The sequence below is a fragment of the Poecile atricapillus genome, chromosome 5 (genome assembly GCF_030490865.1).
Source record: "Poecile atricapillus isolate bPoeAtr1 chromosome 5, bPoeAtr1.hap1, whole genome shotgun sequence".
NCBI lineage: Eukaryota > Metazoa > Chordata > Aves > Passeriformes > Paridae > Poecile > Poecile atricapillus.
In genome coordinates this window covers 10,587,321-10,613,385 of record NC_081253.1, presented here as the reverse complement: position 1 = coordinate 10,613,385, position 26,065 = coordinate 10,587,321, and the positions used below count along the sequence as shown (strand labels likewise).

Below are 26,065 nucleotides of genomic sequence, written 5' to 3'. Positions count from 1 at the left end.
TATATGAGTATCTATTGTGCTAAAAGCTCATATGACTGCCATCTCTCTGCTTGACTTCTAAATTAGCTAAGCCCTTTTCTTTGAAGATTAAAACTGATTCCTTAAATAGTATGATAAAGTGTTTGTCAAAGACATGACAAGCTGACTGCAATACCATAACACTTCAAATCAAGAACAATTAGAAATAATAATTCTAACTTCTAGAACACTCGCTGGAATTATTACCATATCGTAAATATGCAAAGAAAAGTGGAATAGATTTTACATGCTTTTAACTTTTCATTTAACTCCAAAAATAAGACAGTAGAGGGGCTGATGAGCTTCATGACCTTCTTAATGGCAATGTGTGTGGGAAGTATGAATTCCACCCTTAAAAACTTTGTTCTCAACTCCAGCAAAGATCTTAAAAGCAAAAATGACAAAGAAACTAATTTTTCTTGCCCTGTTCTCATTCCCAGAAGAAAGTCAAAATAGAACTTACATGATGTTAAAGCAGAAATGAAAATAACTTTCAACTTAGGGACACAAAATGAGCTTTGTAAGAGTTAAGGCCAACTTGCAGAGGTGCTTCCCAGAGACAGTGACCATGGAAAACAGAAAGGGAGAGTGACAGGTTGAGAGTGGATGTTGTTAAAAACAAACCTGTTTTGGCTGTACCACAAAACTAATTATTCACATCTATTTTCAGCACTGTTGTACCTTCTGCTTTGTCCCTGTGGTCAAAAAGACAAGGCTATGAAGATAGATGCTGTCAGGTGTAAATGTAGAAGCAAAACTGAAGGACTTCAAAGCACTCAAGCCAAAAATAACACAATTTCTGTTTCCAGAGTCCAGAAAGAATAAAGCCTGATAGGAAGGATATTTAACAAGCATCTAAGTGCAGAACAACAGACTGGAAGAAAACCAGTTTATGAAACAGATTAAATGATGAGTGTGTCTGCTATAGCTGGAACACAGACTAATGAGGTCTGAAAAGGAAAGCTGAAGTGCTCCATTTCTGCAGCCCACCCCACTTGATAAATAGACTTTCATTCCACGGCACTCATCACAGATGGTGAAACCCTCTGCTTTCTTCAACTCTAAAATGATTCTGTAGACAGTCCTCAGCTGGCAGACCAGACCTGGCCAATACCATGAATTTATCTGGGCCATCAGATTTAAACCTAGAGATCATAAGAGGTTACTTTGGTTGATATAGGCTACCTTGATATAGGCTTTCTCTACCTTACTTTTAATTAACTTCTGTCTCTGAACTCACACCACTGAAAAGTGCAGGTTGCTCACACTTTCCAGTTTTCTGCGACTCTGAATCCAAATTTCTCCAGTCCAAAGGTCACATTTTCAAGTGAAATGGTTTCTGGTTCTGTGCCTCATTTGTGAACAGTTTTTAGAAATTGCAAAGCAAACATAAAAATAAGCAGTCCTAGAAATGCTCTCAATCAGTTCCTGGCTCCATAATCTCTGCCCTTCCATGTCTATGCTCCAAATTATGATAAACACAACAAACTTCTCCAGAAACTACTGTTAGCCTTCTAATCAGATGCAGACAGACTGGATCCAAGCCTAACCAGCCTTAATTGAAATTGCCCACTGGTACTGGCCAGAGCTGCTCACCCTCTCTGAAACCCAGACCCAAACCTGCTGACCTGCATTAAGGCTTACTGTCTGCTTGAGGAAACTTTGGAAATCATTCTGGTCAGTGCCACAAATCCACCTGTGCAATGCTTCCATGAACATCAGAGGAAATGTTTCTGTGAATAAAAGGGAATTATATCTTTATTTCTGCAGACTAAATTTAGTCCCCACTCAAAACCAGTCTGACACATTTTAGTACTGTCTTAATCCAAATGACCTTTCCCTGTATAAGTAAAATTTACTCTAGAAAAGGGTATGGAATGGAGGAAAAATTACCAGTGCAAGGTTTCTAAGCCAATATCAAACTCTATCTTAAAAAGAGGGATTCTTATCCCTCTTTTAAATAAGTAATCAAGGATGACTGCAAGTCCTGATCAACTAGAATAAAAATTAGGCTAGCAGATGAGGATACAAAACAGTGTAAAGCCTCTGACAATTTGAGCAAAGTACACTGTACTCCCACTCACTTATATGAGATCCCATGGATCATGTGAATCAGGCAAACCCTTTTTCCAGGTGAGCACCAAGGCAATTACACAGTATAACTGCTGGATGGGTGTCATGGGAATTCCTCCCCTTGCTGTTTGAGAGCTATCAACACCAAACTGGCTCAATAAAACCCAGACTAGACTAACATTTTCCTCCCAGATCTACAGCAATACATGGAGATTACAGCAGAAAGGATTTTGAGAGTTTCTCCCTGCTTGATTACGAGTTAGATTACTACAATAGCAGTGAAAAAATATTGGGTCAAATTCTTCTCCATTGGGAGCCTGTGTCCAGCTTTGCTGACGTCAGTGTTGCAATTACTAGATTTAGCAGATGATTGCTGGAAAAGAGGATAATGATGACCTGCAGTTAAATGAAACCTTTCGAAGGAGGGTGAACCCTTGGTGCCTGATTCGTGGACTCAAATCCAATTCTCTTTGACAGAGCTTACTGAGGAAAACTTGTCTATGGAGCTTTTATTTTCAATTTTAATTGTTTCTGATATTTAAGAGGTAGAATTGGCACAGAACCAGCTATGGCATCTGTTCCTCTGAGGCACCTGTTACCCCATTTTGATTTCCAAGTAACAAGATCTATTGTAAGGGCAACTTGGAGACATAAAGAGAGGAAATGAGCTGTATTTACAATACAAAATGCAAAGAACTGTTTGATTTAGGACAGGGGGAACAAGACAAAGAAGTATTTTATCATTGAATGACCCTGCTTGTAGATGAGTGTTATTTCATTAGAAAACAAACACCAAGCAATCAAATATCATGTGCAGATGTGCAGAGCTCTGAGCAGCAGCACAAGGAATCAGGCAGCACCTACCTGAAAGAGCTTGTTCTTTATCATGCCAGCCATATCCAGGATCCATTTTTATAACCTTGTCTCATATCTTTAACATCTCCATGTAGTAATATTTCCTACACATATATAATCTCTATTTGATTTTATGTCAGTTTTTACCTTGTAACTAACATCGACTTCATACACAATTTCACTGCAAATTAAATGGTTCATTAGCTGTTCTCAGCCTCATGACAGAAGCATGGTCAGACTGAAACCAGCTTTGCAATCTTCAGGGCTTCCTCTTTCTCTTCCTAAACTTCCTAATGTTTAACCTTTCCAGCAGCTGGAAAATGAAAAGAAATCTGCCAGGCTTGTACACAGCACTCAGTAATCCCGTTAGCCACTCTGCTTCTATTTGATTGTGACAACTCAGAGGAACGTGCTTCTGAAGCAAACCTTCCCCAAAGCATGTACCAGTGAAACAATCTAAGCTGTCATACCAGCCGGTGTAAAACACCTATGATGGCCTTAAGATCCAATAAAAAGACTTCCCACAAATGATTAGAACTCATGACACAATGCCTTTTTTTTTGTTTTGGAAGCTAGCATCAGGCTGTGTCAAGTCTGGTTATAAGACCTCAAAAATGTCCAGCGTATTCTGAGCAGCAGTCCTCATGTGAGGAGGCCACCATGGTACTGTTGTACAGGGAATTGAAGGGGCGTTTTGGGATGTAATGTCTGACATGACAAGTTGTGGATGCCCCTTCCCTGGAATTGTTTAAGGCCAGGTTGAACAGAGTTCTGAGAAAGCTGTCTAGGGAAAGGTGTCCCTGTCTACAACAGAGGGGTTGGAATGGGATGATTTTTAATGTCCCTTTCAACCCAGGCCATTCTTTGATTCCCTGATTAATAAAACTTCAGGATGAGTGCTGGGCTCAGTGAGGGCACTCCCTCTTACCAATGAAATGCCCAGTGCTCAGTGGGAGCAAGAACAACCATTGGGCTGGAAAGCACCAAGTAGGGAACAAATTTGACCAGGGAATCAGAGCTGTGCAGAGACTCTAGGTTATAGTCTTCAACCACAGAGAGCATAATTGTAAAGGAGAGAAAAACTGTCTTCTGTCTATTGTGAATAGTTCATGCAGCACCATGTTTTCAAACTAAAGTCAGGACATGTGAAGTAAAACATTATGAAAAATCATAAAACTGTTGAAGGAATGCCCAGCAAGACTGTGGGTTTTCCATTCTTTCAGGTCTTTAAATAAGGGCTAGACAAGTATCTGTCAGCAATGTTGGGGGTATAGCTGGCTCCTGTACAAAGAGCGGAGATCGATGGCATGAAGCTCCACACAGCCTAGACTGGAAACTTTATAAAATCTTTACATGTATCTCATATTATTCATATATTATTTATTCCCTATACATTCTCCTAATAGGGTCTTTTTAACCTTATTGTTTCGATATTTGCAAAGGATTTTGTGATTTTCCAGACTGAAAAGCCCTGAATAAAATAATTAAGATTCATACAGGAAAATCAGGGATTTCAGAAGCTTCTTATACAGCCTGTTCCTTGCACTCAAGTTTTTTTTTAACTTAGACCCTCCTTTCAGCAAATTAGGATGATTATTTTTAAACCTGCCCTTTACAGTCATGGATAATGATTTATCATTATTTTTTGTCCTTATAAACGTTCCTGTATTTGAAGACTTTTTTTTAATCAGTCTTCTCCCTTCTAGGTTAGAGCAAACACAATATTTCAACATATTCAGAGGACAAACTATTGAAACTCTGCTAATTTGTAATTTTGTCCACTAGATTATCTCTAACTCATCCACATTCTGCTAATTTATCGTAATCCCAAATGGGATGTGCTTTTCTGGATACAAACTTAATAATGTTGAGCAGAGTAAAAGATGCAAGAGAATAATTTGTCATCTAGAACAGCCCTGTAATTTTGGAAAGAATCAACATTTGCCTTTTTATTGCTGTTTACAGCAAACCTCTTTCAGTTTACAGTCAACTACAATCCCCAAATTGGTTTTTCTTTAATAGCAATTTTGTTTTGCTGATGAAAACTGAGACATGAATATTATTTCCAGAAGTCTAAAATTCATCAATATTTATAAAAGATCTCTGAAATATATACTGAGAAAAGCAAAGTATTTCTCAGTGGTGTATAAATATTGTTATAGCTATAAATATACCTGTACTCTCAAATGCTTTCATGTCCACATATTTTTGACCATTTTGCAATTACAAACTGGACTAGTGGGGAAGACAAGGCTGGTGAGTGGGGACTTGGGGGAATAAGCGGCACCAAAGTCTCCATTTCCAGAGAGATACACTGGTCCAGGACTGATTGCTTTTGTTTAGGAAACGAGCACACAAGCTGTAAAAAGCCACACAAATAGCAAGCAGCTGTGCTGTTCTGCCAGGCTCTCCTCCTGCTCCGTGCACAGCCACGGAGCTGATGCTGTGCAGGCTGCTCTGCCCACCCGGGGCTGCTCTGTGCCCGCAGGACCGGCCCTGCAGCAACCTGGGCTCCCAGGGGCAGGGCTCCAGCAGAGGCTGCCAGCCAGAGCAGGGCTCTGGCCAGAGCAGGGCTCCGGCCAGAGCAGGGCTCCAGCCAGAGCAGGGCTCCGGACAGAGCAGGGCTCCAGCCAGAGCAGGGCTCCAGCCAGAGCAGGGCTCCGGACAGAGCAGGGCTCTTGGCCCTCCCAGGGCATTTGTATCTGACTTTCCTCTGCACATTTACCAGTGTGTTTGGGGCAGTGACTCCACCAGCTAATGGAGGTCAGGATCAGCAGTGTGCAACACTGATGTCTCTGGGCTGCTGCCTCCCTGAAGGCTCTGCTGGGCGAGAAAGGGCACTGCTAGGCAGTGGGAAGGGAAAAAGAAGGGCTTGTGATGGTCTGGGGAGGAGAGCCGTGCACAAGGGAAGTGCAGAGGCTGTTGGGCTGGATGGGGTGAGCTGACACAGTTGCAGCCCCACCTGACTCAGGCCCCAGTTAGCCACTGGTAGGAGTGGGAAAGTGACTCCCGTTTTCCAGGACATGTTAGATTGCCACTGTATGGGCATGTGTAGGATAATTTATCTTATTCATATCTGCAAGTGTCTGAAAAAACTCCTGTGTGCACAAGGGAAAAACTTCAACTAGAAACATGGTGGAAAATCTGCTGGACCTGGTGCAGGTTAAGGTCCAAGCCGCAACATGAAGAGAAGCAGGGACCAAAGGCCTCCCCATGCCACTGCCCACACTGTCATTCCATACAAACCCCACCTGCTGCCCTGCTGATGTGCCCAGACGTGGCAGCACATTGAAATGCCATGAAAGAGGAGGAGGAGGAGGAGAAAAAAAAGGAATATAGGACTACATTTGTTGCTAATCCGTCTCCTCTCAGACTACTGCTAGTATATCCTAAGAATAGAGACAGCTATCTGTGCCAGCATTCACTGGAAAGAAAAATGGCCAAAATAATTCTGTTTTCTATTAAATATGACTGTGCCTTCCCAAAAATGCATTTCAGGGAACTTTAATATTCTCTTTCAGGGAATTGTAAGTAGAGCCACAAAAAAAACAGTGTCTCTTTTTTTTCCTGAAAATATGGTTGTCTTGAAAATGCAAAATGTTTCACATTTGTGACAAAACCCAGTGCCCTTCATAACCATCTGTATTATTTTCTACACACAAATGTATTCATATCTACACATTAATATAGTGAAACTGCACATCACTGCAATATTACCTGTCTCCTGCCTGAGGACAATCTCATAATTACCCTTATAAATACCTGTTTTGAAATTACAGAGCTAAGGAGCTCCAGGTCTTGAAGAGAAAGGCAATATTGCACTGCCCGCCTTTGGTGTAATACTTTGACTAATCCAACCTTACATGTTCGCAGCTTCCAAGATGAAAGACTACATATAACAACATGCAAAAGGTCTGGGTGAAGGTGGGTGATGTGGAGCAAAGAGCACATTTTCAGGAGGTTTGAGAGCTGGTGCTGCTTACCAAGATCAATGACATGTCATCTCTGAGGAGCACTGATAAAAACCTCTGTAGTTCTGCTCCCCGTCTGTCTCTCTGTGTTTTGTATTTCTAAGCAGGCAGTTTGCAGCCAGCGTGCACTCTGCATGCATTAAACACACACAGCACACATGTAACATGGTGTTAGAGAGTACAAAGTACTGTGCAAAGCTGGGTGGTACAAGGAAATGCATATTTAAATTAGGTGTTAACAGAGAGAGAGTTGAGACAGGAGATGGAGAAATTTGTCCTGTGCTCTAGTCACTAAAATGTCCATCTAGAAGATATTAAAATGGGGAGGCCATGGGGAGCATGTTTGCATTTTTACTAATGCATCTCAAACATAACAGATCTGTAAATCTGTAAATAACAGATTTTAAAAAACAATCCATAAGAACAACAAAAAGTCTAGCTGAAAATAATACATCTGAATCAGGTTTCAGTTGGGTTTCAAGAAACAGCCTGATGCATGCAACATCAGCTTCTCAAAAGAGAGCTTAATACAAGAGGCAGATTGAGTAGAAGAGACTTTCTGAGCTGCTGAATTTTCAAGAAGGTAAATAGCATTACAGGGAAAGGCTCAAGATAAGGAAAAAAAAGTAAGTCTTTCCTCCCACAAGTGAGGGGCAGTGAAGTTTTTAGGACTCAGCTTGGTATTTCAATAAATAATTATGTTTTTCCAACTGAACAACCAGCTAGACACGGCAAACTGTAATTAACACCAAGAAGCATAATACCATTTGGCATGCATACACCTTGTTTCTGAACTGGAGGCTTCAAGAACCCCTTAAAAGCTATTCAAAGAAACTTATAATTATAATTATGTGCTAGTGTGATTAGTCTCTTCTAATAATGTCATCCCTATTGAGCACACCCTATTGAAAAGCCCACATAAAAAATGCACAGTTCCACTGATCTGTATGCTCATGTCAGAAGCCCTCATTTGGAGATCTGAAAAATGAAAGAAACATTACTATGGAGACTAAGAAATTTGGTTTAGCAATGTAAAATAATATTAAGATTGAATAATATTAGCACCAACTATTAATAAATGTGCCAGCATTTCCCTTTAAAAGATACCATATGCAGTTTTGTATAGCTATGCCCAAATTTTTAAATTGTGGGATTGAATCTGATGTTCATAAATTTTTTTAAATACTTAAAAAGCTTTGGTGACCTGGAGCAGAACTTTGACTATAGACAACAAAGTGAGTAACAAATAGACACTTTTGACTGTGCATGAAGGCTCAAAGCAACATAAAAAAAGTTATAGAATAATCTGATTATGCACACAATTATAGAGGTGCTAAATATTTCTATTATTTTTAAAAATAGCCACTATAATATAAAGTATCTTCTTAATCTTTATTGCAGAAAACAAGGATATCATCTACACCTTTATGTAAAATAAGCCATAAAAGTCCTCTCAGTGCAATTGAATTGGTAATTAGCTCTTGTTCATTTTAATTTAGAAAGACTGTGAAAGGTACAAGAAAGAAACGAAGATGCCTGCTACCTTAGGCCAATTAATCCATGTACTCAAAAATGTATTCTCCAGGATTAAACATGGCAGGGACATCCCTGGGGCCCCAGAAGCACGCAGCTTAGAGAGGAGAATAGCACCTGGCTGTGACAATGCAAGCCAGAAACCTTTTCAGGTACTGAGCTAATAGAAATGTATGTCAGATGCCTCTCAAATGCTTGGGTTACAGAGCAGTTTTTGCAATAATCACATCTTCTCACACAGCCTGGATGAGTGTTCAGAATGTGGGACAAGTCAGACAAAAGAGCTTTCTTTGTGCCATTCAGCCTCCCTTCCCCTCTCAAACAACCTTGTGCCTCATCTCACAATCACTCACCTCCAGATGTACCAATTATTGTTATTTCTGGAGTCAAAGTAGAATTTTCCACCCCCATTTGGAAAACACCCTCAGGGCTGTAAAAACCTTCAGACAAAGCAGGAAGGATATAATGTCGTATTAAGAAGAAAATAAATTAATGTCCATAAAGCAAGGCATTACCATTCTCTTCATCTCCTTGGAGACCTGGTGACCTCCGAGGTGGTTATAAAAGGGCCGGTCAACTCCCCAGTGTGGCGGGTTATGGCTGATGGAATTGGCACGCTGGCGGTTCATCTTGGCTATCGTGGCTTTCTCGTCTTTCTGGAATACAAACCAGAAAAAAATGCATAATAAATTTTCAAACATTTACACAGCAGTCATTCTCCAAGCATCTCTCACATTTGATCTCTCACTCCAAAAGCTGGCTTTGCACCTTGAACTCTATGAAGCAGTCACTGATCAGAAGCAGTCTCAGTCCACCATCTCTTTCTCTTATTTTTAGAACACTTTAAGTGGAACCCACCATTTTATTCCTTTACTTGTTCTGAACAACCACCATAACCTGTGTAAACATGGGGAGCATTCCAAAATGGAGACATCTATTTTCTTTATTAGCAAACTGAATCAAACGGAATGATTTCAGATAGAATATTGCAGTTCCAAGCCGAGATTCTACACAGAGAGTCCTCAAAAAGCAAAAGAACTGTTATATCTAGAAGAGAAACAACACAGTGAGTGATTTGGTTGAAGAACAGGAGCCTTGAAGCTCCTTGAAGCTATGGCAATACAGGACACCTTTCTGCATAGGCACAAGCAAATAATTTTCCACACTTGCAGGAGCATATTCCCAGACATGCTAAGGAAAGCATGAAAATCTTGCAAACAACTCTGTACTGGGGTATTACAAGGGTAATGCAATTGCAGAGTGTGACAAAATGGTCTTCCCGACTAATGCTAGCTTCCAGTTTGACATTGATACTAATTCTCCTGAAGTTTGGACAAAGTCTTTGATTTTGTTATCAAGGTTTTGACTCTTGCCTGCAGTGGGAGCTTGCTGTGAGGTTAGCACAGGATCTAGGACAGGCTTCATTTGAGCTCAGTGCCAGTTTGAAGAGCACAGAAGTGCAATGTGTTACTGGACTCAACAACAGGCACATTAGTTCCTTATTTTGAATATAGTCCCTAGCCAAAAACACAGGCAGGTTTCCACATGGAATGTGTTCTGTGGACAAAAGTCCCTCTAGCAAGGGCTGCACAGCAGTCTGGCTCAGGGAGGATTGTATGATTTACCTGTACTAACTCAGGAGGCAGAGGGGTGGCAATTATTATATCCTTGCTTAAAAGAGATAAACTCTGGAGAGCTTGAAAATTCAGAAGGTAGGGATTGTTATTTATTACTTGAGAGATTAAGCTTTTTCAAGAGAATTGCTGCTTCAATGACATTAGAGAAGAAAACAGATGTAATAGTTAATTTTGGATTTCCAGACAACTGAGTTATTTAAAAAGAAAGCTTTCATTGCTTTCAGCTCTAGAATTTTGGTTCAAGTGTTATTTGACAATACAAGTAGGTCCACTGCTTTTCTTGCCTGGAGTCTGCATTCCATACCTATTTATTTTCATTCCCCACTATTCAGTGTAACTTGTACCTCTCAGGAGTTTGCAAAATACCTGGTGTTATCTCCATGGCAACCACAGAGTTAAATGTCAAGTGCTGTGCTGCCTTAAATTAGGGTTTTTAAGAAGAAATTTAAAAAGGCTTGCTGAAATTCAGTGCTGGAGAAAGCTGCCTGATTGACAAGCATGGGAAATCATCTTCTCTCTCCTCGCAAGGAAGAGACAGTTACAATGACAACATTTCCCTCGAGACCACATCTCACCATGTGGGCACCAAACATTGCTGAGCACGTGGGGCTGCAGCTTCACAGCCACACATGGGGCCACCTGTGACAGGAGCCCTGTGTCCCAGAGCCAACTAACTGGCCCCGTGACAGCGAGCAGCAGTGGTCCTGCAGCCCCAGGGTGCCAGCAAAGACCTTCACCCAGCCAGGATGACAAGTGTAGGTTCATGAGGAAAGCCTGTGGGAGCAGAGCTAAGGGAGCTGTCAGCTCCCGGGGAGGACCATCAGGGGAACCATAGGTGCTGCCACATGGATGCCCCCAGGACAACAAGTGCTCCCACATCACCTCTTCCCCATATTGAACCCACCACTGGTTCATCTGCAATGGATGAAAATGCCAGCACTTGGCACCAGCTGAATTTCACACGAGCAACCATGACAGAGCCACTGGATAACCTCCAGGAGAGACATATTTTAAATGTTTCTAAAAATACATTAATGTGATGAAATCATGATGTCCAGATTTGTGTTGGTTTGAGGTTTTGTTTTTTAAGACTTGCTGCTCTTTATATTCTCTGCCATCATTTGTAGTACTTTCTTGTGGCTTTTTTAAGTTATGCAATCTTATTCATAGTTATGTTTCTTTCTTTTATGATGTGATGCCAGAAAACTGGTAGGAAATACAGTTTCATTATCTCCAAGCACATAGATATTGTTTTTCAATAGCAGAAGTGACACTGTCAATCCGTTTTATTCCAGCTAAGGGGAGAGATTTCAACCAAATGGAATAAAAAACCCCAGATGTTGCAACTAGTCTGGGGACCCATAAAAGAAATCTATTTGGTTACTTTACAAATGCCTTTACATCAACAGATGATCAAAGTGATATACAGCAGGATTTCACCCCATGAGTTAGTAAATTTGGTCAGAATTTGAGAAAAGCCTTAATGCCAAAGTCCATGAAGACATACTACCCCTCTCAGCCCATGAGTGATCCTCGTACCTGCTGCAAGTACTAGTGAGTCTGAAGCTCGATGAATTTGAAGGAAATAAAAGACCTCATACATATTTATTGACACATCTGGATTGAGGCAAGGACAGGACAAATGGGTAAACATGTAATTCTGAGATTGTTTCTAACCATGAGGTCAGGCACCATAAATTTTCCATGGCTTCACAAACTCTGGCAGTATTTCCCCCCCACCTCTTGCAGGAAGTTTCCACTGGATTGTGGACTATGTTTCAGCAATATTTCCAATCAGATTAAAACACATATATACAAGCACAGTGTCCTTTTGCTTTTCCACATTACATAATGTGCTACTATGTCATCTTGAACAATAGGACTTTGCTGTTAACATCAACACTTATTAAAGGAAAAATAAAACCTGTTGTTTTAAAAAATTGAGATAATTTATTTTTTGCAAAATCACTTGTTCAGTGGGTGATGAAAATAACAAACTAAAAATGAAGCATTAGATGGGTCACAGCTCCTCTGTGGAAATTTATGAGGATGCCTCCTCTGTTTCTTCCTGGCTAAGTGACAGCATAAGGACAACTTGCACACAAGGCTGCCTTAAGGCATAACAAGAGTGAAAAAGAAGAATAAAGAAAGAGAAATAGTGATACCTTTCAGTCCTACTCATTACAGGCACTACCAACAAGAGCAGAAGGTGCAAAAGTTTCTGACAGCAATGAGTTTTTCAGATTTTAGGTGGCTAAACTCCAGAAAGCTGTTGTGGGAACTTTTCAAAACTGGACTCACAAAGAGACTGTAAATCTGATTCCCAGGGGTTTTATTGTGTTCCCACCACCATTTCCCACACACTGAGCTACAGTAATGTTACAGCAAAACTGCAGAAAGAGCTGAGGTTTTCTTATTAATTGAATCAAGAATTCCTGGTTACTTCTTTAGAGTGTGTGTGACAGGATTTTCCAACATATTGATCACTATCAGTGCAACAGTGAAATCTGATCGTGGATCAGCCATATCAGATTGAGCTACATATTATTCTTTAAATTTTCCTGAAGCCCTTCTGACATGTGCATGATGTTTCTGGCAGTGTTACATGCTCCAAACCACTGCCTCCATAAATCTACAAGAGTGGAACCCTGCTGAGCTCTGATTAAATGTGTTAAATTGAGGAATCATCACATTGGATTGATTGTATTTTAGGAGAGTCACATGCTCAGCATTTAAAGGACCATTTTGTTTCTTCAGCTGGATGGAATTCCAGGGCGATATTTAGAAAAGAATGAGAATTGTTTTTCTAGGAGTTACAGCCAAAGTTTTGTTGAGCTGTTTTAAGGCCACCATCAACAATCCTTTCTGAAACTGGTGTGTACCTGCTATTGTTAAAAGAAACACCCAAGTGTAATCAACTGAAAGACATTAGAAAAAATAAACATTTTTTCCTTTTGCAGACTTTGTGCACTCAGCACAGTGTGTTTGGTCAGCAGTATTGCTCATCTGTTTGCAGGCACATTTTGTTTCTACTCGTGTTCAAAGCAAAGCATTCCCCTAGTTTTCTGACAGTGTTGAGGACAATAAAATTAGCTGTTAAACTATGTGTTGTTAAAATCTTATTCACCTTAAGGTCTGTTTCCCACTCCACCAAACACACACTTTTCCACCCTTCTCAGAGTAAAGCTTTGAAGTGCTGAGAAGAGTAGTTGTGATGGTTCTGCAAATTAATGCAGCACCTGATGTCAGAGAAGAGCAGAAGTGAGCAACAACCACCGAGCGACACGCTCCTGTACAAACACCAGAAACTTGGGCAGCACAAGAACTGGAGATAATTAAATGGAGTACTGTAATATTATCAAGGAAGTTATAAGATAGCAATAATGACTGGGACAAATGTTTTGAATAAAATTCAGAAGGGCAGATATAAGAGCTGTGAAGGTGGAGGATGAGAGTTATGCTATATGAATGCCACAATCTGCAGGGCAAGCTAAAAAAGCCCGATGTAACAGGGATAAAACAAAACCACTCTGTAGGAGGGTAAAGACACCATTGTGCAGGTCATTGCAATGCCTAGGGGTTAAGTTTGGGAATCACTAAAATGTGGGCAACAGTTTTTGTAATTCTAGCTGATAAATTGCTGTTTATCTGGAAATACAGGCTTTCAGGTAAAGAATGAAGCCAGTAAGGAAGAAAGGCAAAGATCTCCTTGGAGAATTCCTGTATTTCTATCATGCTAATGCATTTAGTCCATTAGAAACACATATCCAAATGATTGTGAAAATTAACTGGATAAGAACTGAAGTTAACCCTGTATAAACCACCCTAAACCACATGAGCATAACAGAAACTTAAAATTCTTCATTACTGTAGAAATGAAGGAGCAGATTGTTTTTTTTTCCAGGTAATCACTACTGCCACAGTACAGGCAAAAGAGAAGAAGGCTTACAAGCATAGGGTTATAAATGGAAAGCATTGAATCATAGAATCATTTAGGTTGCATTTAGGATCATTAAACACAACTGTAAACACAGTGCTGCCAAGTCCCACTAAACCATGTCTGGAAGCAAAACTTGAAGTGTGATGTGCTGAAGTCAGAAAGACAACCTCCATTCCAGATCTGTGGAAAACTGCCAAATTCCACTTCAGTTCTGGTAACAGAATTTTTTAATAAGTATTTAGTCAGTGATCATGACACAGAGCTTGTAGAGCAGCAAATGCTGGGTTTGGATTAACAGCCTTGAATCCAAGTTTTTCTAAAGGGAAAAAAAATGCGATAGTTCTCACTGGTTTTGTTTCTTCCATAGAACATTTGTCAGAGTGCTGTGCTGGAGAGTAAGGGCTAAGACAGATGGGGAATATGAAGCTGGGAAAAGAGCTAGTTTCTAGTGAAATGGCAAAGACAATGTTGAATAAGGAATTATTAGTCTGAATCAAAGCTACTAGCAGAGTTACTCAGTTACTGCTCTCAGGGCAGATTTGGTTGAATTTTTTTCTTCTCTTAACTGGCAGCAAGTGAACAACGACAGATTTGGCAAACGAGAGAAGCAGAGGTGTATTTGAGAGATGAAGAAAAGGAGTATTAGCACTCAACATTTGAGGACTAACATAGTAGAAATGGAACTTGAGACATTCAAGTGTACAAAACGCATGATCATTCTATTAGAGATCACAGACAGAAACTTCATTTCATTATCAGGAATCACATTAGTTCATCACAGAATAAATAGAAGACGCTGGGATAATCCAACTTTGCAAAAGGTAAAGGTTTCCTTTGATGAGCAAGAAAATATGAGAGCTTGTACTTGGCTCTTCTTTGTTGTGTGAAGACATTAGAAGAGTCTGTCACAGGAGAAAAAAGGAGAGGGAGAGGGGATACTGACAGACAGCAGACAACCAGAGCACTAGGTTTTAGAGCAGAACGGTGGTAGCACTAATGGGAGCAAACAAACTACAGCAAAAGATTCAACAGACTTTTATGGCAGAACCTGCTAATTTCATCTTTTTATATGCTTCACAGGCAAGTGCTCACCCATGAGGGCAGCAGAATCACAGGACAGGGCAAACAGAAAGTTGAAAGCAGATCTGGAGGTAAAGATGAGGAGAAAAAATCCAAAAAGACTGGATTTTAAAACTTTGCATTTTGTTCTTTTTTAATAGAAAGCAGCCTTTGTGCATATCAGACAGAAAACAAGGACTACATTTTCAGGTCTAGCAATATTATTTAAGACTGAGGGAGCAGAATCTAGCTTTTTTTCCCTCCTAAAACTGCACTGACTATATTCCAGTTAATAGCATTTTTAAAAAGGAAAAAGAAAAAAAGACATTTTCAAAGAAGAAGCTATTTTCAGTTCCTGGAACAAAAATATTAGATGGATATTCCTCCCACTTACTCTGTGCCCAAGAAATGGCATTAACACGATGAAAAAGTCAAACAAACAAAAAAGACAGAAAATTCATTCAAACTTGTGGCTCCCCGTGGTAACAGTAAGCAGAAAGGGTATGGGATATATACCCTTGCATTTTATCTGTTTATCATAACTCATGGGATTGTTGGGTTTTGATAACTGTGGGACTGATGAACCAGGTATCCAGATAATTCTGCTATGTGAACTGAGGAACAGCTCAGGCAGTTACTTGGATCTGCTCTCAGGTCAATGCTAATGCCAAGCCTTATGTGCGAGGACAGCAGGAACCCAGACACAACTCACAGGAGCTCTTCACTAAGTTAGGTGAACATTTTATGGCCATTACTGGAACAGAATGAACTGAAAACCTGGCTAAATATATCACAAGAAGTCATTAAAATCAAGCAGAAATGAAGGGAAAAAGTAAATTACCAGAACTTTCTACCATCAGGCACAAAGTTCAAGACTGACTGAACTGACAATGGGCAAAAGCTTTTCTCACTTCTGACCTTCATGTTATGTGAAAATGCATTTCTGAACAGGGACAGCACTTTAACCACTGCAACAGGTTTTCAAGAGAAATACTGGATGTCCCATCCCTGGAAGTGTCCACAGTCAGGCTGGATGGGGCTTTGAGCAACCTGGTCTAATGGAAGGTGTCCTCACCCTGAGATGGGGGGGTGGGACAAGATGACCTTTAAGGTCCTTTCCAATCCAAGGCTCACTATGATTCTATTAAGCTGCTCACAAAGAGATAAAAAATATCTGTGGCATCACAAAAGTTACAGCAGTATGGGCACACCAGAAACTCAAACACCTAATACCCATGACACTGGGTAGCTGCTTTTTTATCTTTCAGTTTAGCCCAATAATTACATAAGTCATGCAAATGTCCCAATTTTAAGCTACTCTGGGATGCAGCATGTTACAGCAGCATTATAGCAATGCTCAGAGACTTGAGCTAAGGGCTACACTATGCAACAGAGCTGCAATAAATACATATAAAGCAGTGAAAGAATGGCCCATTTTATTTTCCTATGGCAAATCAAGGCATAAAGATGCAGGTTCCTCAAAACCTGTGTCTGCAATGGATTCCACATCTCTAATGAGTCTCTGTCCAATCTCCTACTCAAAATACATCCTGTCTTCAGAAATGAAGTCAGGTGCCAAGCACACTGAAGTCTCTGAGATTTTTTTGTCTACACTTGCAAGCAGCAGAATCCTGACCTTATGTCTTCATCTTCTCTCCAGAGAAACTTTTGGTTCTCCACAAGAACATGCAGACAACCTGTGACTGCATGATCGAAGAAGTCAGTACAGGCTCTCCACTCCAGGACATGGGCTCTGACCACAAGGGCATTTTTGTTTATATTCTTAAATCTGCCGAGCAAAGAGGAAGTGATTTAGATACCTAAAACATCAGCTGGCTCATTGACAGGCAGTGATGCTCAGGAACAATAATCTTGCACTGCAAGTTCTAATCCTCTTTCAAAGATTGACAATTGTTAATGAGATTTATTTTATGAGCAGATAGAGGCCAAAACATCAGCTTCTCTCTTTAGCAGATGATAAGGGATTTTCTTGGAGATTTTTTACACAATATCCATTAAGGAGATTTGAGGCTTCCATATTCTCAGGAAATGAGGCAATAGTAGCAAAGTCTTTCTGTACAGGTGTTGGTTATTCAAATCAACCATACTGTTGCAACCTATCACAGACACTAATTCACTTAATCTCACAGCAATCATATTTACAGATGTGGGAAGATCTAATTTGTTTTAGATTCAGAAATATATGAAATTATTTTCAAATCAGGCCAATCTGTATATGCTTGCCCATACTGTGAAAAGCAAAGTAGGGGCTAAAGTGCAGAAATTATTAAAAGAAATATTATTGGCTATGCTCAACTATATCAAAAAGGTCCTTTCCTAGTATTTCAGTCTACCATTTTTAAAAAGAATACGAACTAGCGATAATTTACTATTGACAGTGTCACAAAAAGAAGATTCATCAGCTGAAGTCCACTTGAGTTTGACTTGATTATAGCCTTATAGCCCTCATAGCCTTATTTCATGCAGCCTGACCCATGTCACAGTTGGTATGATCTCATCTTACTGTCACCATGATGATTGATCATTACAGTGGACCACTTTTTCTCATCTTCAGAAAGAGAGGCTGAAAAGCAATGATAGGAACTGCTCTAATCTTCATGTTCATTCATCTGGTGAGCAGGCAGACAAAATCACCTCTGTAATCTGACAGAGAAAAGATCTTTGTGGTTTTAATCTATTCCTTTAAGTACTTCTACAAATTACATATCTATATTAACAACATTTTTCAATGGGACTTTGAAAACAACTGAGGAAAATTTCTTTGAAAGAATGAGAAAGAGCTAGATTCAGACACGTTTGTAGATGGTGGCTATTCCATTTTATGCACATAAAAGTTGAGGAAGAGGAGAGAGAAACAGGAATTTTTGTCACTGAATGCCAACTGTCTCATCTATAAAGGCTCTGCTTTGGTGTGTCAGAGACATCAAGTTATTAAAGGTACCTAAACCTGCATTAGTTTGTTTGCTCTTACCCGCTTCTGGCTGCACCGCACAATCAGGAAGGTCTCGATGCTGTGCTCTTTCAGATACGCGTTGCGCTCCCCCCCGAAGCCCAGCTCCACCTCGTAGTCTCCATTGAGATAGTTCAGGGTTGCCTTTGTTATGTGGATGCGCCTTGAATGACACAAAAGACAAGCAAGTTTTGTGGGCTCTGAAAAGTGGTCACCTAAAATTCCAGGTCCTGTTGGGGATGGTTTTCATGTACTGGAACAAACAAGTGATAAACCCCAATTGATTTATCCATGCCACTGCTCCTACACATTCAGTGTGGGAGTTTGATGGATAAGCACAACAGCTTTGATGAAGCAACTTACCCAGCTTTGCCCCCTGCTTCCATGTGGTTGGCTAATGTGACATCGTTGGACCACACATCAAACTGCCACTTCCTAAGGCCCAAGACCCCACAGTGAACTCTCCCACTGTGGATTCCGACCCTCATGTTGACATTCACACCCGTCACCTCACGGACCAGTCTGAAAAGAGACACGGGGAAGAAGGGCCATTACTAACAACTGAATGGTTGCGTCAGCGGCACAAACTTGCATCCAGAACACAAAAATCCATAATGATCCATAAATTATTTACAGATGCACACAGTGCAGTTCATCCACAGCAACAGGACAACACAACAAAACTGGACGACCTGTACTGCTCCTGGATGGCCAGGCTGGCCAAGAAGAGCACTAATTAGAACGTGGAGCTCCTGGAGTAAATCCATGTTCACTGAACTCAGGATCAAGTTGAGAACCATAAAAAAATTGTCTCTGGGGCAGTAAAAAGATTAAAGTGCTGGTCTCCAATTTCCATACCAAAGCTGGACATAACCTGCCAGCACTTGGCCTTATTAAGAGTAATAGCATGTTGCAAAGAGAAAAAGGAAATTATTTCAGAGATCTTAATTTGTCTGTATGGCATCAAGCATCAACTCTTCCACAGATGAAATGCAATATGTGTGTGAAATACCCCACTGAAGCTGGACAGCTTGAACGGGCCTTACAGCAGCAAAACCAGAGAACCACATCTATTGCAGTCACTCCAAACAGGCAGCTACAAATACTCAAGTTCTGAATGCAATGAGGTTTTGGATGCTCTGCTTACTCCCCAAAAGATTGCTGGAATACTTTGTGGGTTTTCCCCTTTAGGGCAAAAGTTAACTTCAAGAGCTGCTCACATGAGAAATAAATTTAGGAGTGTGGGAAGGGAGAAGGCTTGATGAGGCTTTCAGAACAACTCCGCTTCTCGTTATTGCCAGTGACATCATTCCCAGAATGGCCATGCTTCACAGGCAAATTCACCTACATCACATACCACTGTCCCTTCCTTTGAGTAGTAAGTTCCTTGCAGTATGGAAGTATTTGGTATCTATCAGATTTCAATCTCTTCAGTTTTCAGGTTCATCCAGTCCTTTCTAGATAATATCATCTGGATAGGTAAGTCCTCCCAACTCCCTGACATCAACACAGTCCTAATCTATGCTTTAGTTATTAATAAAATTGAATGAATAAAGATAGACCAGCTCTGGACTCCAGTTCACTCCTAACAGTGCAGTATGTCACTTACAACTGAGTCCAAGATGACTTCTTGTTAAAACAGCTCCTATCCTCTTTGAGTTCCTTTCTCTTTACGATCCCTCTCTTATGTTTCACTACCTACTCACTGAAGTGACATTCACTATTTTTATTAACAAGCAGGTAAAGGAAGCAAATACGGGTAAGGTGTTACAGGCTTATGAACTGAAAGAGATCCAGCCACAACACTCGAGAAAGGAACAGGAACTGGAGTAATAAAAATGTGGCTGCACCCATAAACGTTATAGGAACAACACAGTTGCAGTTCCTCCCTCCACTGGGTGCTACAACCCCACCTGTACCTTGTGCCAAGCCATGTTACTGACATAAGACCCGGGAACTTTTCTCAGTTGAGTCATTGATGAGCAGGCGACTTTGTCCAGATTTGCAGCAAACAAGTAAGTTTGGTTATTCTTTATAGAGAAATGAAATATCCTTTGTTACCTTTCCTTTTGTCAGCTCATTTATAGCAACAGTACAGTAAATACAATTTTCTTGAAGTCTTTCCTATTTGGGGTAACATTCCCTGCTGTTATTAGACACAGGTGAAATCAGCCTATGGGCAGGGCCCTGTGTTGGTGAAGTCTGCAATCAAATGTTCAGTAGTTGTTACCTGCAATCAAATGTTCAGTAGCTATTGGTTACCTTAATTGTGAAATCTCTTATCTTGATCCTTAGAGGAGGAGGGAGGAAGAGGGAGAGCAGGGATAGTGAGAACAGAGTCACCTTCCAGACTTATTAAGAGATATTATTAAATGCATTCATTATACAGTGAGTGGGAAACAAGTTTTAAAGGCTGCTGAAGAGCTATTTGTAAACAAACACTGTGTGCACCTCAGCTCTGTGTTTATTCCAGGTAAGGTGGGTTGCAGTTAATCAATGAAGTCTAGACTTCCTGGTGTTATTTAACCTTGTGGAGAATTGCACAGCAACATGTGAAGACCTCTGGATTTCATCGGGCCAACAACTGGGCAATGAACACAGTATTCTGCGGGGCTGGTGGCTAAGGATTGCTGCTTCTAGGTCTGACAAGACTCTTTGTCACCTGCTACTTAATTGTATCTCACGTGGAAGAAATAGCATTCCTTCAAGGGCTACTGGAAACTTGTCACTTGCAATTTCTCTTATTTTTCACACTGCATACAAACCCCAGAAGGACACTGGTGCAAGGCAATGGAGTTTAAAACCAGGAAACAGAAGGTAGAAAGTCCTGACAGTGTATACTATACAAAGCAAGGGAATGCTGTTGCATACTGTGCTTTGAGTGGAGTCTCCTGGGTGAACACACTGCTTTTCACCCTTGTATTTGTGTTATGAAAATGAGGTTGAAAAGTCTGGAGGTGTATTGATGTTCTGGAAGAAATTCAAATGGTTAAGGATGTACTGTACCAAGCTCAGCAAGGAGGTACCTCTAGATTTTATCAAGCTGAAGTGGAAACTCCATCAATTTACTGTATGGAATAAGAGGAGAACTGCCAAGAGATCTTCTACTTCTCTGTTGGTACCACTAGAGAAGATGCTTTCAGAAAATAAAACAAACAAAAGACAAGGGAAAGAGCAGGAGAGTCTGTGTAGCAGGGATCGTGTAGATATCAAGGTCAGCTCAGTTACCATCCAAAACTGACTGAACTTTGCACCTAAACTTGCATACAATCAAGATAACTAAATAAATCTTCCTTCCCTGAATTCTGAAAGAATTGGCCTGTGAAAGCACATGCGCAATGCAAACAATATTCAACACTGTCTGCAATCCTCCAAGTAATAAAACTAGATACAGGTCTCCTATTTGTTACTCTCTAAAGACAGGAATGGTCTGGAATAACACAGTTGCTAGTCTGACCTCAGGAGCAGGCAAAGCATCACAACAGGTTTTAAAAGACAAAAAATAAAGATGGGGAAGTAAATGGAAATAAAGGAAAAAGACCATGAATCTGTCCCAGTCTGTGCCAGAGCAACTTCATGCTTTGTGCCGGTAATTAATTTAAAATAAGTTGAATCTGACACTTTTGGCACAGGGACACATAGAGAAGGAGTTGTTAAACTAGACAAGACAGACCTTACCAGAGAAATTTTAAGGTAAGAAACTGGTTTATAGAAAATGAATAGTGACTTAAATTTAATAAAGTTATTATTAATCCTCCAAACTCACAATTCTGCAATTCACCAGAATCCTCCTTTGGGAATAAGCCTTCCAATAACTACAGTAACCTTTGCCTTCTCATCAAGAGACTGAGCTCTGTTATTCACATGACTGTATGGACACAAGTATCTGTTTTGCTGCTTAACAGCATTTTGGATTTTTGTTCCAGCTGGTTTCCCTTTTTGCTGGTCGGAGTTCTCTGGTTTGGTTACCTTGTTCCTAATATTAAGAAGAACTAACAGGAAAGAGAATCTACTAGCATTTGTTTTGAGCTTCTCTGTGGGGAATATGGTACTTACGAGATGGCCTCTATCATATCCATTCCCATTTCAACACAGCAGTGTGCATGGTCAGCTCTTGCTTCTGGCAACCCAGACACACAGTAATAGCAATCACCCAGGATCTTGATCCGTAAACAGTGGTTCTCCTAAAAGAAGAATAATAATAAAGGAGAAAGAAGTATTCAGCTTATATTCATGCTTCCAATAGCTTGCCTTTTAGGGCAGTGAATATTTAAGAAATCCAGTGAACCAGCACAATATGTCATTCTTGCAACAGGAGAATAAAAACAAGAGGAAACAAAATTGTAATAGAAAACTTACAGCTGCAAGCTTATCGAATCTGGCAAAGAGCTCGTTCAGTGTCATGACCAGCTCCTGAGCAGTGCACTGGGAGGCCAGACTGGTGAAACCCTCTATGTCTGCAAAGAGGATGCTTGGGAAAAGAGAGAGGGGGGAAAAAAAACAGATGTTACAAAATTGCTGCTGATATTTGTGTAAGTGTAAATTCCATAGTAGAAGTCCAGGATGGGAAGGTATGGAGGAGTGTCCCAGCCCTACAGCAACAAGGAGATGAGCAGCCCTAATGGCACATTATGATGCAGCCCCAACCCCACCTGCAGCACCCAGGAGCTCCTCTCAGTAAGGCTGCAAGCACAAAATGACCAAGGTGCTGCCAAATGGCAACTGCAGACCTTGCCAGCTGAGGCCAACTGTGACACACGGATATCACATCACACGTCCACCCAGGATGGACTGGGAAAGCCCTGAGAAAACAGCCTGGACTGCTTTGAAAGCACAATCGTTTGAATCACAAATAACATTAATGACTCTTTGATTTCAGTGAATCAATATTAATATTGTCGTGCTGCAAGGACAACAGTGGGTTGTGGGTTTTTTTAAACTGCACAAAGATTCTGTCTCATTGATAATTATGACATGGAAAATACTGACTTGCAGTCAAACCCAGCCATTATAGTATATCCAAAACTATTAGTAAAACAAGAAGCAGGCTTTATCTATATAGATCTAAGTTAAAATGTAGACATGCACACACATCTATATAAATAGAAAATTCATAAGCTCTACTTGTATATTAGAACATTTATCCAGTGGTTGATTTGTTCTTTGAAGTTCATTATTGCCATCAAGATGTACTTGGAAAAGAAATTAAAAGTCTAAATAACAACCACTTTGGAATTGTTTCTTCTTTGTAAAATAAATCTCCAACATGTTTTAGGCAAATTGCAGAGGTATGTTTTCAGTTGGAATTCCCTGCAATGCCTTCAGTCAGAAAGCAAAACCAATAAAAACATTTTCACAAGCATTTTTTGTAAAAATCCTGAAACACATTTCAATTCTGGCATGCTTTTCATATTTTCCTTCTACATTTCAACTCCAATAAATCACCAACCAAACATATTGCATTAAGTACTTCTTTGTTAGTCACACTGATGCTAAAAAGTACAAGAAAAAAACAAGTCAGGAATGCAGGGATGTCTGAATCAAAATATACTTCGCCATTTTTAAAAACTTGAGAAAACACACAAAAATAAATTAAGTTTCCACATATTTACTAATAAAAATAAACCTCCTGAAGAAACACACTTGAAATCAAATGAAAGCTTAGACAAGTCTGTACTGCTCATAAGCAATTTAAGTATGAGCAAATATGTAATGCGCAAATGGGAGATGTCTCCAGGTCTGGTGGCACTAACAAAATGTGTCTTGTTGCAAGCATGTACCTCTTTTAAGATGTGGCAAATTGCAGATTACTCATTTTTGAACAAGTTCACACTCTGCTTGTGTGCATGTTGCAATACCCTTGTGTTAGAACAGGAGAAATCAAGATCAGCTACTGCTCTGACATTCAAATAGCAACGAGTGTGTCTCCCTACACAGGGATCCCCTGAGCCTTCTCCTCATGCTTAATAAATGTGGATAAATGACTGGGGTTGCTCCCTCCATTCCCCACTACTATCACGCTAGATAAATGGATCAGATATTTCTAGAAGTGGAATGGTGGCAATATTTTCAGCCACACAAATGAAGCAATCAGCAGAGACCTATGGAGCTGTTCTACATATAGAGTTGTGTCAGCTAACCAAGCACCTGAGTGCATTATAGTCAGCCAGCCTTGTGAGCTGCTCTGCTGCCAAACAGCTACACTGCTGAGCTGTCAGGAGACACTCTCTGGGACTCATGGGCTGCAGGGAATGGAAAACCTCATCAGGGTATGGAAAGGACTACATTTGAGATGGCAGAGGACAGAACAGGTATCTGGAAACTGAAGATGGAGAGGATAGACACACATTTGTGTCAGGTGAGTGGAGAAAGAATAGGCCACAAGAGTCAGAGAGAACAGTCCTTGACAACAGGAACCCAGCCTGAAGCCTCTGTCCTCTGCTCTCAGCAAGGAACTCTGAAAACCACTAAAACACTTTACTCCTCTGCCTAATCTGTCCCCTGCACACACTCTTGCTAGCACTGCAGCTCCAGCAGCAGACGCCAGCCAGGTTTCTCAGTCCCAGGCCTGCTAATGACCCACAAGGGAGAAATGGGGATCCAGAACTCCTGCTCCTTCTCTTCCTTCTGTTATTAGCCCTTGTAGCCCTTAAATTCAGCCTGCTCCCTGTACAATCCAGAAGTGACTAGGAAAAGAGATATGTCTTACAGTGGCCATTGGGGAACAGCACATGAGCTGTGTTTAGTCAGAGCTATTATTTGAAAATGAAGCCTGTTATATCTGCGTCCTTATATACACAATACACACAGTGAGAAGCCTGAAGCACCTCCACACCCTGCCAGTGCATCATACTCAGAACTAGGCAGCCTTAGAGATTAAACACACAGCTTCCCACTACCCTTAACTCCTCACTCCACACTTCAGTCTTACATGTCAGACTACCCTCAGCAATGAAAGGATTATATGAAAGGACCATGGTGTTGGTGATTGTGATGAAGGGCCCAACTCATGCCAACTATTTGTCAGTTTTCAGAGGTCATGCCATTTCCTTGCTGGTGGGAGGATAATGCCAGTAATAGGCCTCCCTTGTGCCAGAATGTACGGTAAATGACAGTGGTCAACAAAAGGTCAAATGAAATAATTATTATAGCTATAAAATATCGTGAGATAAGTAAGGCAGTGGTTTAGCAGTACTATTAGCTGAAGTTGATTAGAAAGGATTGACCACACAATCTGCAGCCCGGGCATCAGCAACTATTATCAGCCCTGAGTCCCAGTTCCTTCATCTGGGAAGCTACTGCTTTGTGGAAAAACCAGTTTAGCATGTAATTAAAATGTTGTAATGGTTTCAGAGATCTTGATATATTTTCCACTCCATCACTGTCTTCAGATTTACCATCTGATTGGGTTTTGTCCAGCAGTAACCAGGGTATGACCTCAAAAAAATACAGAAAATGGTTTATTTCTGGGAAAGACAGAGAAGAAAAGAGGAGTTATCATTAATTTTATATGTATTTTTAAATTCTTTCTGTTTTATTTTGGTTCAAAAGTACCACAAATTGTGTTTTAGGGTAGAGGTGAATACTTTCCTAAGCTCCTATTTCAGTTCCTATTTCCAGCAAGGACTGGCTCAAGATTTCATAGCTGTACAAGGCAAGCTCAGTTTTCTGCCTGTTGCCCTATGTGGCTCATGATACTGACAGGAAAAAAGGATGAAAAAGAGCCTGATGGCAGATCCTGCCGTCCTCCCCTCTGCTTAGGGACCAGCCTGATACCTGCTTGGTCTCACCTATGCCTGGGGAACGGGAAGGGCAGATACAGGGACTGGAACACCCCATAGCTGCTGGCTCCTATGGATTCCACCATGTCTGAAGGGCAGCACAGGGCAGGCTCCACCTGCTGCTGCTGCTGTGAGAATGCCAGCCTCTGCCTGAGCTTGGCTCTTCCCAAAACCACCGGAACACAGTGGACTGCAAGGCCTCCCTGAGCATGCCTGGGATGCCTGGG

The 26,065-nt window shown here is 40.7% G+C and overlaps 1 protein-coding gene across 1 annotated transcript in view; it reads right to left on the bottom strand.

Annotated features, from left to right (window-relative positions):
* Nucleotides 1-26,065, bottom strand: part of ADCY5 (adenylate cyclase 5) — a 205,207-nt gene that overhangs the window by 34,924 nt on the left and 144,218 nt on the right. Inside the window, exons 4-8 of the mRNA XM_058839754.1 lie at nt 22,417-22,528; nt 22,114-22,241; nt 18,421-18,579; nt 18,079-18,220; nt 8,966-9,106 (exon numbers count right to left, since the gene is read on the bottom strand). Coding sequence (XP_058695737.1) covers nt 8,966-9,106; nt 18,079-18,220; nt 18,421-18,579; nt 22,114-22,241; nt 22,417-22,528 — 682 coding nt within the window. The remainder of the gene's footprint in view (nt 1-8,965; nt 9,107-18,078; nt 18,221-18,420; nt 18,580-22,113; nt 22,242-22,416; nt 22,529-26,065) is intronic.